Below are 14,896 nucleotides of genomic sequence, written 5' to 3' on the forward strand. Positions count from 1 at the left end.
GAAGCCATCTGCACCCTTGGGGAAAGATAGGAAGGGCTGGCATGACCTGCCCCATCCCCATGGGGAGGCAAAGTCTGGCAGTGGCACTGGGCTCAGCCTCAGAGGTGACCAGTGCCACCTCCCACCACCAGAGGCACGGAGGAGGCCCAAGACCCAGCCAAATGGGCGCAGTTTAGCTGCAAAAAGGCATTCGGGGGTCCCCTTCCCGCGTGCCAAGTTGTCCCTTCTCCGGGAGCACCCCGTGTGCTCGGCCAGCCACGCTGCTCTCCTCCTCACCAAGTCCCCGTCCCCATGGATCTCCTCAACTCTCCCTCGCTGCTTGCCTGGCAGAGGTGACAGGGAGCAGGGGGCAGGTGGGGAGGCCCCCGCCCCACCAGGGAGAGGAGTGAGCCCCACTGCCGGTCCCACAACAGAGGCAGCACACCCGGCTTTGCACCCACCCCAGTCCCCACCGGTGACCCTGTGCCACAAGGGTCCTTTTCCACATGGCAAAGTTTCCCAGGAGGCACCCGAGGCGGAGGCAGCAGCAGCAGCAGTCTCCAAATCTGTCACCGCACCTGGGATTTCGGCAGCTTCTCGGCAGCCCTCTTGCAAGGACACCATCTGTCTCTCTTCCTCAGTTCAAGACTTTCTCTGAGAAGTGTCCTAGCTTCCCCTCCTCCTGCACGGGCTGTGAGGCCTGGCTGGGGCAGGACGGGGCCCGCTCTTGGGCTGGCGGTCCCGTGGGTGGCCGTGGCCCCCGGCTCCCCACTGGCGGACAGGCACCCTGCAGCTCGGCACACTTCTCCTTGTAGTGTTGGGCGTTGCCGGCAAAAGTCTCACAGCGGCTGAGGTTTTCCTCCTGCACCGGGCTGCCCACGTTCTCCTCGCTCGGTCCCGAGGCTGTCGCCCCTTCCTGGGAGTTTTGGCTAAGGTAGACAACAATGATGTCGCCCTTGAAGTTCATTACTTGGCCACTGGAGATAAAGGTGGAGTTACTGTTTCCAGTCACGTTGCCTGAGGAACGAGGAGGGGGGGGGGAGGAGAAAAGAAGACACGTGATTAATATTTTCCCCTCACGAGATGGATGCTTAGCACAGTGTTCTTAATCTGCCAGGCTGGCTTTACTCTTGTTCCATTATATTTTCCCCGTGACATGAGTATGCTCTTATAATCAGTGCTTTCCACTGAGCCTTTTTTCATTATTTCCATTTCTGCCTCCTCAGGGTGAAGCCTGTCATCCATGGGGAGCTTGTCTGGAAGGCTCGGAAATATCTTCTCTCTCAATTGCGGTCTGGGAAGCAAGAGAGAGCACAATCACCTCATGCTCCCGGGGTTGCCTGATGTGCAAGCTGCCTCCAAACTGCCTCAGCCCGTGGTTCGTGAGGAAATGTTCATAATTTCTGATTATGAGAGGTGGGTTGTTTTTTTTTTTAGAGTCCCAGGCATCACATTATTGTTTTTTTTCTCCTTGGCAAACAACCAGCCCTACCAAGTAGGCTACGTAGCAGGCTTATTGGACAAATACTGAAGGACTTAACATCAGACCGTACAGTCACACAGTGTCGAAATAACACAGAGCTAATGCAGTTGTCTTATATCATCCTGATCCTCCACGTAGGAAGACTCTAATACTCACCTAGTTCCCTCATGGATGTACCTGAATATACACTGACTCCAGTGAAGAGACAGAGTCTGTATCATAGAGTTACGATTTCAGTCAACCTGCTTGCAGTTTGAGATTATTTGGTACAAATCCGAGCTTTCTACCATTAAGGACAAGGCTGCTGACTGAAGTCAGAGCAGGACCAGATTCTGGGAATTATTAAAATTCCCCTCAGAGCAGGAAGAAGAAAACAGAGTAAACTTTCAACAGCAAACTAACAAACTTGCTAAAATTTGAAAATTAAACAAACCAAAACAGCCAAGTAATCTTCCTTGACTATAAATGCTCTTCCCAGCAAATGTTTTTGTTTCTGTGTTTAACTTAATCATTACTTGTGGATTGTTCTGGCACCTTTTTGACATTTTGTGCCTTTTCCATTGCATTCCTCAACACTTGAGATGTTCCTGTTTTCATTTCAGCTATGCATGGCCCAGCCCAGAGAAATGCTGTTTTTCTCCCAGCCACAAGTGATATTTGCACATCAGCAATGGACACTGGGCTCCAGCTGTGCTGAGTTAGGACCTGTGCCTGCTCATAACTAAGTCTGGGTAGTGCTCAAGAGCCTCTCTAATAGACCCCCTAAAGCAATCCTATTTATTGTAGCTAAACTAGTGCATTGCTGGCTCTTTGCTTTCTTTCCAAGTGTCGTTGATTAACATGAGGTGTGAATAAGACATTTCTCTGAGGGAGAAAACTCTCTTCCACTACTGGTTGCAGTGTTTGGTTTGGTTCAGCTGTTTGCCATCAAACACAACTCTTAGGAATTATGGCACCACAAAAATAAAACTGTTTGCTTGTATCATTTAGTGTCATTTTCAAAAAGCACTGCAGAATGGTTACCAGCACTCAGTATGAGATAGAGAATTTAGAAATAGATGTAACAGAAGGGAGCTGAATGTGGCTGGCAAATCTTCACTGATTTCTGAAGACACTATGCTGAAAGGAAAGGATATTTGAGGTCCAAAAGCACAGAAAATGGATGCAAGAGCTGTCTGAACTGTACCAAGAGATGTGCTTCCAATGTGGAAAGTATACGGAACACCTTCATTGGATAAGGGAAGGCATTCTCTGCAACACGTCAGCCTTTTGATCTCTTCAGACTAACTGGTGATATTAATTACAATGACAGATTAGTCTTTGTGGTAATTTTTCATTAAGAACTGGAACAATGAAGGAAATTAGTTTTCTCTGAGGCATCTTATGCCCTCTAGGTGGTAAGACCTGTTTGTTGCTGCAAAAGTGAGCTGGTTTGGGATCTGGAAGTGAAAGGCTCTGCAAAGCCATTCCTAATTGCAAATCACCTAAATCTTTCAGCACCCAAGGTTTTATGCTGTAGCTCCACACATAATTTGAAGTAGTCATGAACCAATGCTTCATGTTCTGACTGCCTCCAGGCTTGGAGGGGGTGAAAGAGTGCTTCAAGGCTTGCCTCCATCTCTAGTGGTGACCTCTCTAATTTGTACCTGCCCAGAGGTCTGCTTTAGTTCTCTAAGGTTGCTTGGCAAGAGGGACAGAGTCTGCAATTTCTGTTGTCATTTTGAGTGTTAGGGAACTAAAACCAAAAGTTCATGGAATTACCCATGGCCTTTTTCTTCTCATTTTTCATCCACCCTTTTTTGTACTGTTCTGCCTTAGCGTGATTGTGGGTGAAGCTGGGTGGCTTCAGTGGCTTTGAGAAGCTGGGCAAAAAGTTGTTTGACATACACGTTTATTCCATTTGGGTGTTCCACAAGGCCCAGCAAAATGACCCATGGAGTCACTGCTCCACATGCAAGTTATGGCTAAGCTCTTGTGCAACCAAGTGCCACCAGTGGAGCATGACTATTCTGTGAACAACAAAAAAAAACCCCATGCTACCTACAGATCAACTAATCCACACTCTCATATTGCTCAGACTTCAGTCAGTACTGCTGGCATAAAAAATAGCAGATCAGGAAAGCTGCATCTGTGCTCAGATTTCAGCAGATGGCACTATAGCATGTACATACCCAAAGGCACAGATGCAATTCAAATCACACATAAAGAATTGTGCTGCAGATCTAAGAAGGCACTTTCTATCTTGCCCTTAAATCCTATTTGCCTGATTGTTCCTTAATATTCTATTCCCCTTTGTGACAGATTTAGAAAGAAAATCAGTACTGCTGCAGTGCTAAATACAACTTGGCTTTCAGCTGTACCACAAAGTCTCCTTCCAACAACAGAAAAAAGATGATCTGTGTTCTTTTTACTTACTACTGCTGAGCTTTACACAGACAAGGCACTGAAACTGTATTGGGATTTCAGGAAACCAAAGCAGCAGAAAGAGTGTCTGCTCTTAAAAAGATGAACACTACATCCTTTTAGATTCCTGCATGGCACGCATGTTGGGAGAGCAAGGGTCTTCAAAAGTGTTGCTTTAGTGCTTTGGCAGACTGACAATAATGTCTCCATAAAAAACTTTACGACATTACATGGTTTTAAAGAAGGGCAACTGCTCATGACTGCTGTGTGTATTACAGTAATACTTCCATGTCCTAGTGAAAACTAAGGTCTCATTGCTCTTGGCAGTTCACTGACATAAATAAAAATAGAGCATCTGACTTTAAGAAATTATAAACTAAAATGACTAATAACACATGACAGGCAGATTGCAGACTTTTATACTGAAAAAAAGTCTGAGGGACGTAGGTTACATCCAGAAACGGTTCATAACTTCCCTTCTGCTAGTTTTGCTTCAGTGATTTTTTTTCCCTCTGCTTTCAGTTGACAATTTTGATCTATTTACTCAATTAGTAAATTAGTAATCAGCTATTAAATTGGTGACAGTGTTTCAAAGTTGTTTAGGGGACAGAGAACTTGTGTATGGAGGAACAATGTTTATGTGAAATTATTTTTAGGTGAACTCTTATGTCCTAGCAAATTAAAACAAAGAGAAAGAGGTAAAAGCAGAAAATTTAGCATAATCTCTCAGACCCATTTGTGGACACCAAGTTACATCTGCAGCTGGAGTTTCACTGACCACAATATAAATGTAGCTGGCTTTAAACCTAAAGGCAAAAATGTGTGTGTACATGAATGGAAAATTGTCAGAAATTGTCTGAGTGCTATGCATCCTTTCTTGACTCAACCTCTAGGTCCCCATACTCTCTTTCTTCCAAGTTTTCTCCAATACACACTCTACTATCACCAAAACACTTCGGTGACAGAACTGCCTTGCCTTTGCAGTGACTGCCAGCTGATGGGTTCTGCATTGCTGGTTACATCAGGGCAGGACAATAGTCCCTCACAGTGCTCATCCTATTTGCAGAATTCACTAGAAACCAAATGGCCTTGCTATTTTTGTATTCTAGATTAACTGCAGGGCAGTTAATTGAAAACACATAATTTTGTTCTTCTCTCTCCTAAATCAGACCCTCTGAAGAATTCTGAGCTAGCACAGAGAATAATCCTATACAACCATACAGGTCAAGCCTAATGGGCTTACCAGTTGCTGGAGGGAGGTCTGAAGTGCTGCTGCTTGCCCCTGAAGTGCTTCTGTTTGTATTCTGGTACTTCATGTTGGTACTATCTGAAGATGAATCCTCCATACTCTGATCACTTGCTAGAGTGCTCTGACCAGCAGAGAGAAAATTCAAGCCACAGGTGCACTGTGCACAGGATCCACTTTCCAGGGTGGTGGAGGTACTGTCACCTGCAGCACAAAAGGGTTTGCTCCACTTTCTGGGAGATTCCCTGTATGAAATGCCACACCTCACACAGATCTTCTCTGATTCATAGTTAGTTGCAAAATTATCTGTGTCTTTGTTGCCTGTTTCCTTCAGGCAACTGTGGGCACATTGGCAAGATTTCTGAAGAAGTTTGTCCATGGCAATGTGTGCCCCATCCTTGTCGGAGGAAGGGTGAGAGCCTTGAGACATTGATACATCCTCTGTGCTCCCAATCCCTGAGAAGTACTGATTTAAGCTGTCATTCTCCCCTGCCTCCATTGGTTCTGAAAATGATGACACGGTTTTACTGGCAGCCCGACTCAGTAAAGACAAATAATCAGTGGCATTGAGATCCTTATCCATGTATTCATCTTCTGTGGGAACTGGTGGGAAGCTGTCATCAGTCTCGGTTACCACAGACAGCTCTTGGAGGCTCCCTCCCACCTCGCATGGCACCATGCTAGGGTTCCCATTCCTGCAAGGCGTGTGGCTGCTGGTGCAGCACAAGTTTCCAGGGGCAGGAGAGCCAGCAGGGCCCAGAAGACAAGTGCCCTCAGAGGTCTGGGGGGCAGCAACATTTGTGGTGTTCATGGTAACAAACACATCCCTTGGTGGCTCCTGAAATAAAGTAAAAATAAATGCATGTTTAATAATTAGATCAGCAGAGGGTTGCTTTCTAAAGAAGAAACAGGCAGATCCCACTCCTTCCTCACTGTGGAGATCCTGAGGCTGAGCAGTGTCACTACATTTGAGACTTGAAGTGTAATTCTCTTCTGCTGTGAAACTGATCAGTGATGCTGGACTCAGTCGCTGTTTCAGAAAACATCTGGTGGCTTGGGTGCCAATAACATTTAATTTTGGGAGACAATTATCCCTCGTTCTTAGGAAGGCACTTGAGAGTTACTCAATCTAAAAGAGTTGCTGTATTCTGCTGTTCTTTATGGACCATTAGTAAGACCTACCTAACTGCTTATAAGATTTGGAAACTCCCTAAGTCATGTATGTGTCTGAAGGGCTGTTGATCTGTGAAGGCCTTGCTAAGAGAAGACTGATTATTATCAGTAATGATTGAAGAAAGAAAGTGGATTTAATCAGAGGGCCCAAGACAGACTAGAAAAAGAAAGAAAACATGCAGGCAAGGATGCTTTAACCTGGAAAATGTTAGGACAACAAAAGCAAAGGCCTATGGTGTCACATTGCCAGTACTTGTAGAACTGTATTTTTGGGTTGCAGCTCCACCAAAAAGGATTAGGAAATACTTCAAGGGTTCCCTTCAGTTCATGCAAGTGGTGCTGTAATGACGGGTGTTTGGGAACCACTGCCTTTCATTCCTAGCATCCCTTCAGATCTTCCAGGATGGAGGAGAGAGTGTAAATGTTGCCAACCACTAATTGCTGTTGATTCACTCCTCTGCCCCGAAGGATCTGAGAAGCTGCCAACGCAGGAGGTTGCACAAAAGAGGAACTGCCTGCTCAGAAAGGTGAGTTTGGGTTTAGTTTGGTTTGTTTTTTTTTTTTTCACCGCAGTCCAACACCATGGTGTGCAGCAGGCAATGCACGGGAACATGAACCTTTGGCCCCACCTGAATGTTTTAAGCATGGGATCTGAGACTGCTATGGAGCGAAACCTCTTGGAAGGCGTTACTTTTTTCTCACAACTGAATGGAAAAAGGGGATTGCTCTTGCTTCAAGTAAAGAGTGCAGGTATGTTTGCATTGAGGTAGAAAATAAGAAAACAAAAGGGGGCTTTTTCTGAGCTATCTGGAGCCGAGCAGGGCGTGGCACGGCAGGAAGGGCGTGGGGCAGCAGCGGGCGCAGGCAGGGTGAGCAGGGAGGGCAAGCGGGAGTCAGAATGGTGGCCACTGGGAGGAAGGCTGGAGCCGCAGTTCTGCCCGGGGGATCTGCGCTCTCCACCTTGGGAGCGGCCGCCGCGTCCACCCAAAGGGAGCTCCGGAGGTGCGAGGCTGCTGTGCAGACCCCAGGCTGCGGTGCCTGAGGTCTTGTGCCTGAGGTAAGGGGCAGCTGCCTGCAGAAGATGTGAGCAGGTGAATGATCTCCTGCAGCATTTAGCTGAGCTGCAGGAGACAGGGAGGAGGCTGCGGAGCATTAGGGAGGCAGAAAACGAGCTGGACACTGTGATCTGTGATCTAACTGGTGAGCATGCACAACCTGTGCCCAGCCAGCCAAATACTCCCCTAGCAGGGCACATGGAAAGGAGGGAAGCCACCAGAGTGGAGAGGTGGAAGTTGGTAAGGAAAGAAACTAGAGGAACAAGAAGGAGGCAGGGACCTCCCTCAAAGTCCGAGGTGCCCTTGAGGAGCCATTTCACTGCTCTGCAAACAATACAAGAGGGAAGTAACCATCCTGCACTGGTGTTGGAGCAGAACAAGGTGTTCGGTCTGTTCCAAGTGTAATGACCAGTGCGACCAAGAAAAGCACCAGGTGATAGTAGTAGGGGATTCTCATCTCAGGGGCACAGAGGCACCCATTTGCAGACCAGACCAGATCTCTAGAGAGGTGTGCTAACAGGTGCTTGCATCAGGGATGTCACTGAGAGGCTTCCTAGCCTTGTTCACCCAACTATTACCTGCTCTTGGTGTTTCATGTGGGTTCCACATGAAACCACCAGCAGTGTTAAACGTATTAAAAAGGCTCACAAGGCTCTGGGAGTAGCAGTTAAGAACTCTGGAGTGCAGGCAGTATTTTCATCAATCCTACTGGTGAAAGGGAAGGGGACAGATCATGCCAACCAGATACAGCAAATCAATAGCTGTCTACGTGACTGGTGCTACAAGCAGGGGTTTGGCTATCTGGACCATGGGACCAGCTTTGATAGACCTGGTCTGCTGGGGGCTGGATGGGATCTACCTATTAGAAAGAGGGAAGAACATCCTCAGATGTAAGCTAGCCAAGCTGGTGAAGAGGGCTTTAAACTGATGTGGCTGGGGAGAGGGAACCTCAGTTCATCCCACACTGATCAATGCTGGTGTGATGCTGACATCAGTAATGATGCCCTGAGCCTGGGCTGGATCACCTGGAGGGTGGCAGAATAAAATCCCAGCCCCTCCAAGCTGGGTGGTCAACATCACAGGAAGTGCACATAAAATGCCTCTATAGAAATGCACACAGCATGAGAAATAAACAGGAGGAGTTAGAGATGTGTGCTTGCCTGCAGAAATATGATTCTCAAAAAGGAAGGGCTGGTGAAGGATGCTAAGCTCAAAGGTAACCTTGGTTGTAGTGCCCATGGAATGGTTGAGTTTGAGATCCTTAGGTCAGCTAGGAGGGCTCACAGTAAGCTTAATGTCCTTGACTTTAGGAGGGCAGATTTCAGTCTCTTCAGGGATCTGCTCATGAGAGTGTAATGGGGTAACAGCCTGGAGGGAAGAGGGGCCCATGAAAGCTGGCTGATATTTAAGGATCATCAACTCCAGGCCCAAGTGCAATGCATCACAACTAGGACAAAGTCAGATAAAAACTCCAGGAGGCCAGTGTGGATGAGCAAGCAGTTCCTAAAAATCCTCAGACTTTAGAAGAAAGCATACAGAGGGTGGAAGCTAGGGCAGGTACCCCAGGAGGATTACAGAGAGGTTGTCTGAGTAGGGATCAGGTTAGGAGAGCCAAATCCCAGTTAGAATTAGATCTCACCGAGGATGTAAAGTGAAATAAGAAAAACTTCTATAGGTATGCTGGGGATAAAAGGACAACCAAGGAAAATGTAGGCGCTCTCCTAAAGGAAACAGGAGACCTAGCTTCACAGGATATTGTGAAGGCTGAGGTTCTCAATTACTTCTTTGCATCAGTCTTCTCTGGCAAGTGCTCCAGCTTCACTGGAAAGGCCATAGCAGATGAAAGCAGAGACTGTGAGAATGAATTGCCCCCCACTGTAGGAAAACAGGTTCCTGACCATCTAAAGAACCTGAAAGTGTACAAGTCTATGGAATGTGATGGACTCCACCCCCCAAGTCTTAAGGGAGCTGGTGGATGGAGTTCCTAAGCCTCTATCATATTTGAGAGGTTATGGTGGTCTGGTGAGGCTCCCACTGGCTGGAAAAAAGTAAACATAGGCCCTATTCTTAAAACGGGGAAAAGAAGAGGGAACTACATGACAGGTCGGTCTCACCTCTGTGCCTGGCAAAATCATGGAACAGATGCACCTGGAAAATCATGAAGAGGCCCGCAGAGAAGCTGGGGTGGGGCTTTTCAGCTGAGAGGATAGTGACAGGGCAAGAGGTACTGGTTTTTAACACATCCCTGGAAGTGTTTAAGGCTAGGTTGGATGAAGCCTTGAGTAACCTGGTCTAGTGGGAGGTGTCCCTGCCCATGCAGGTGGGTTGGATCCTGATGATCTTTAAGGTCCCTTCCAACCCCAATCATTCTATGATTCTGTGATTTCTATAAGCACTAGAATTAAAGGGTGTCACAGCCAGTTTCTTCATCTAATGGCTCTGTGCTTAATGTCTTACATGTTTGGCATTCTTCCTGTTGTCCCAAATCCAGGTTTCTCCTTGTGAGGACTCTGGTATGTGAAAAGGTGCAAGCTTTTCTTAGGATTTAGAAAGGCAGTGTCAGGTGTTCTGCAACCAGTGGGCTCATGTTTACAGAAAATCAGACTGAAAAAGCCAACATTCTGAGCACTTTTTAAGTACTTAAAGCTTGTTTTGTAGCCAAACATTGATATGGAGTCTGAGCTTCAGGAGGGGTGTCAGGAATGCCATAAGAAAAACATAAAACAGAGAGAAAATGTTAGTGTCTTTGACTTTACCTTTGTTCCTTTTATTTGGCTGCACACTTCGCTAGCCCAGTTCTGTAGATCTGCTGCAGGAAAACCAAAAAGAGTAGCTGTAACATATAGCAGGCACTGAAGTTAACCACAGACCTAAACACCCACAGTCGTTCACAATCCACAATATCATATTAAATGAAAACCAGCAAGACTGTTTTTACTGACTGTTCAAGTGTCCCAGCATTGGTCTAGCTGAGGATTCATTGTAACTGGAACAGGGATATATTTCTATGGAACAAATGTTTCCAAGCTCTTAAAATAGACCACGGTTAAACTGTGTTCCACATCAAATGGGGTTTCTTTCCTGGTCATATGTCACACCAAGCTATGACTGGCCGGACCCGCTTGAAGCCTTACAGTCTATTTCAAGAGAAGTCACATGGATGGCCCAAAGAACCATTCTCAGACAGGAGAGAGGAGCCTGGGGAGCAGAGGTAAGCCACTGAAACCACGGGATGGCAGGCTCAAATATAGCGTGCTCCACTTCATCAGGGTGTGCTTAATGAGGAAATTCACTGCACTGGAATATCTCCCAAGGCAAAGCTTTAATTCAGCAATGCTTCCTGGTTAAGACTGCCACTTGCATGGAGTTAGCAAGTCTTCTTGTTTTCTATTTATACTTGCAGGAGATTTTGTTGGACTCAGGTCTAGCATCCATTTGAAGCTCGTGCTGGTTTTGTATGTTTGAAGATAACAGCTACACCTCTGTTCCTCTCTGCACATTCACCACCAGTCCCCAGCCAGGCAGAGCTTCTACCTGCACGTCCTGGGGGCTCCAGTTAGCAGGATTTTACCATGCAAAGGCAATGAAGGACTGTCACTGCAGAGCAGCAGGGCAACAGAAATGCCACATAAAGAGCACCCCCTCTAAACCTGCTTTGGTACACAAGGAGAGTCACCATTTCCTTCAGCCCATCCCAGGAACTCCGGATTTAGCACAACCCTTGTTTAGCATGGCAGAGGCAGCCTATTTCTAAAACACAGGCTGAAATATACTTTACAAGAGAGGGTTGCTGTCTTCCCTTCCACTGATCCCAAAACATTTCATAAATTGCTAGAACTGGAGAAAGGAGATGATGGAAAGACTATACTAGGAAAAGCTTTCCATGTGTAGAGGTAGAAAATTAAAAATCAACACAATAGGACTAAGTCATTAACTAAGGTGATCTAGGGCTTAATAAAGAGTTGAGTAACTATTGGAGGTATTTTGGCCATATTAATAATATATTCAATGACCCACCACTGTTATCCAATATGTCTTTGCTAGAATATTTCTCTTTTTCTACCTTTATTATTTATTCTATTATTATTTGCTATAAAAGCTTCCAGCACCATCCCTCTTTCATCCACACAGCAGTTGCATCTGCTTAAGGATGGTCACCCCATGGTCAAGGCTGCAGGAGAATGCCAAGTAATATGCATTATGCATAAGTGTAACATGCTCCCTGTCTAGAGGAAGGGAATTCAAAGACTAGATTTGTGCTAGTTAAAGCATATCCAAATGGAAAGATGTAGGAGCAGCACAGAATTTCCAAAATAACTCCTAAGATTCTTAAGCCAGTGGTTACCCATGAAAACAGTGCACAGCCAGCCATGAGGTGTTATATTCATGAATACCATTAGCTATCACATACCTGTCAGTTTTTTTCCCTTATTCTTGTAGTATATTATAAAGATGACAATGCCAATTAGTGCCACAAAAAACAAAAGGACAACCAACACGTATAAGATCCTGTTTGTTCCTGCAGGATGTAAAAAAGATAGTGCCATCAACATGCAGCTTTTATTCAATAGTATGACAATCCTTGCTCATTTTATCTGATTTTCCACAGAAGAGGGGTTTTCTTCCTTCCTTTTTGTCTTTCAGTTTCTATAATAAGGACAACAGCTCTAGCACTTATGGGGTGCTATGCAGGCAGCCATGCTGAAAGTACTTGGTACCAAGCCATCTCCAGAGTCTCAGTGTCTCAGAGAGGTACAGTCCAGTCATGTTCCTCTGAATGTCCCCTTGCAGTCTGCTAGCAGCCCATGGGCTGTGGTTGCTCTCCCTCAGGGTATGGAAGCATATACCTCTCGCTGAGACTATAGAATTCAGCTGGCAATATTTGTTCTTTTTTCTCAGGTTATGAAGGTTATGGAAGATCATTACGTGCCAGGCAAGCAGCCTCCCTGTTACCATATCCACACTGGAGGGGGTGATGGGCAGTGGGCAAGAAGGAGAGCTACATTCAGCTGAGGCTGTACCCATTGTCATACAATAAGCATGGAGAGAAGGTGGTAGCCTTTGTACAGACAATAGGTGTGTGAAGATTTAGCAGGCTGAAAAAATGAAAGAGCTGTAAAGGTAGTGGAGGTCATGAGTATAACAACAACGCTGCTTGCCAAGCAGTTTCAGTGGAAGGTGTAAAGCTCTGCTTCATAGCGGATGTGGACCCTAGAGCTGCCAGGCTAAGGGAATCTTTACAATCGAGATTTTTGCAGCTGCTCCCCTAGGGTCATCCTCAATGGGACTGGAGTTTTAAGCCAGTCAAAACTCCTAGCAAACACATCCCTCCTCCCACCTGGTACTTCTGACAGGTAATCTGTACAAGGATACATACCATCTTCTGATGTCTCAGGCATCTTCCGTTCTGCACAAACTGCATCTGACTTTTCAGTCCCAGGCACAATTTCTTTCATCCCTAGAGCTGTACAGCTGAAAGACAGAGAGGCAGGGTTCACAGGGAGCTTGTGGTATCTCCTACGCTTGGGCAGAGTAGTACTTTCTTTTGTAAAACACAATATTTATTCTGCATTTCTCCACCTTTAAGAACCTAAGATACTTTCCTTGTTTTCAGCAGTGTTAGCTCAGCAGTCCTGTTTTTTTCTGCTTTCTTTCTCCCCACCCCACCCAAAGAGAATTCAAGCTTCAGTGTGAGAATGCCCTTATTGCTGCACAGCCAACAGAATTGCTCTGTGCATTCTGCAGACAGCCTGAAACACCCTCCTGAAAAATACTTTTGCACTCCCTGCCTTCTGGCTGTTGTGGTCCTTTTACAAGATACAGGGACTTACTTGGTCCAGGATTTACACTTGTCAGTGGATGAAGCAACATTTGAGAAGGAGCCCCTGGGACATGGTGTACACGTCGTGTCCTTGTCTTGCTGCACTGTGTGTAGTAAAGGAAGAAAAACTTAACAGCTGAGTTTTTGTGGTCTCTTTTTAGGTGAGGGGAACGGTACCATGCTCCCCATCCTCCAATTCTCCACCTCTCCACCCCTCCCCACCCCTCTTGAAAGCTTCCCTGAAGAGAGAAGGATCACATTAGAGCTGCAGTGACAGTCACATGTAAGCAGCAAAGTGTGCTAGTATCACCCAAACACTTCTCTACATGATCAAAATGAGAAAGGACCAGGAACTATTTGCAGTCACTGTAAAATAACACACAGCTATTACATCCTTCTCCTTCCATTAACTTCCTCATGTCAATACCATATCCCAGGCAGCGATGCTAACTGGTACTGTCACTTCTGTGAACCCACGGTAAACCAAATGCTGTATCAGGGTTTGCTAGATTGGAGAAAAAGCAGCACTTCATTCCAGCTTTTCCTTCTCCATTTCTCTATTATGTACTACTTTTGGGGGGTTCCTCATGCCTGGCACAGCTGTTACCAATGTTCATTGCAACTCTGAATTTGACTGTCTCTCTTTTCCACCCACAAAACAGCTGCATTTCGTTTTCAACCAGACTTAACACTGAATTAAATGTAATAAATCTTTGCATTACAATTCATCCAGTGCAAAGAATACTTGCACTACCTGAAAGGTGTTAATCGCTTTTAACTCACGTGTAACACTATAAAATGGCAAAGAATTGGAAAAAATCTGATTTCAAATCCAGCCTCAGCAACAATCCCCAATGGGCCACTTCTCTGAAAACTGGATCAATGCATGTCCCAGTGACTCATAGTCAGACACCTCGGCAAATATTAGAAATGCACTGGACAGCTTGTAACTATTGCCATGTCTGCAAGATCTCTTGCAAAAGTCACTTGATCCAAGATACTGATTAAACTACAGAGGCAGAGGCCTTCAAAATGCAAGCAGTCCAGGAGGGTTATATACAGTAGTAATTCAAGAAATGCATCTTCTGTTGTCACTCACTGAGCAGATAAAGCATCCTCTCTAACATCACAACCCACACAATGCTGGCCTCATCCACTAGGCCTGAGCTGGACATTTCACTTTTTATGTCCTGTTTCTGTATCTTACCAGGATGCTCAGCTCCAAATCCTGGAGCACATATGGTGTTTCGCTGACAGCAGTCACAGTCTTCATTCCAGTGGTAGCCCATCGTACAAGCACATTGCCGCTGGAACGTGCTGTTCCCTGGGTTCACTTCTCTCAAAGCTTTCCCTAAAAGAGCAAGCAGTTCAGACAATAAGCCTCAAGCTTACAAAAATCCTGTTCTAGTTATTTCCTTTACTTGGAGGCTAGATGCAAAACCATCCATGTTACAGGAAATGTTATATTTCAAGAAGCATGAGAGACCCTTGTGTGATCAGCACCAGGCCCCTCACTGATTGCATCCTCAGCAATACTTTTCCTTGCAGCTGCTGTAGAAAATAAACACAGCTTTTGCAAGAGTGAGACACACATGCTAAGGGAAGTGAATACACAGTATGCTGGGCAAAAGGACAACCTTTAAGATCCAGCTCACAGCAATGAATGACGCCAGTGAAGACAGTAATTATCAGCACCATGGAGACAGTGGTTGTGGTGCCCAGTACAACACACAATT

At 45.7% G+C, this 14,896-nt stretch overlaps 1 protein-coding gene across 3 annotated transcripts in view; it reads right to left on the reverse strand.

The window, feature by feature from the left end:
* Positions 1-207: 207 nt before the first annotated feature.
* Positions 208-14,896, reverse strand: part of TNFRSF11A (TNF receptor superfamily member 11a) — a 28,642-nt gene continuing 13,953 nt past the window's right edge. The window contains exons 4-11 of one of the 3 annotated variants that reach the window (XM_030446216.1): positions 14,368-14,511; positions 13,171-13,264; positions 12,717-12,811; positions 11,751-11,858; positions 10,096-10,148; positions 5,109-5,949; positions 798-996; positions 208-644 (exon numbers count right to left, since the gene is read on the reverse strand). In XM_030446216.1, coding sequence (XP_030302076.1) covers positions 617-644; positions 798-996; positions 5,109-5,949; positions 10,096-10,148; positions 11,751-11,858; positions 12,717-12,811; positions 13,171-13,264; positions 14,368-14,511 — 1,562 coding nt within the window. In that variant the 3' untranslated portion in view covers positions 208-616. Of the gene's footprint in view, positions 997-5,108; positions 5,950-10,095; positions 10,149-11,750; positions 11,859-12,716; positions 12,812-13,170; positions 13,265-14,367; positions 14,512-14,896 lie in introns of all 3 variants that reach the window. The other 2 variants (XM_030446214.1, XM_030446215.1) reach the window with 2 other exon arrangements.

The sequence above is a fragment of the Calypte anna genome, chromosome 2, assembly GCF_003957555.1.
Source record: "Calypte anna isolate BGI_N300 chromosome 2, bCalAnn1_v1.p, whole genome shotgun sequence".
Taxonomy (NCBI): domain Eukaryota; kingdom Metazoa; phylum Chordata; class Aves; order Apodiformes; family Trochilidae; genus Calypte; species Calypte anna.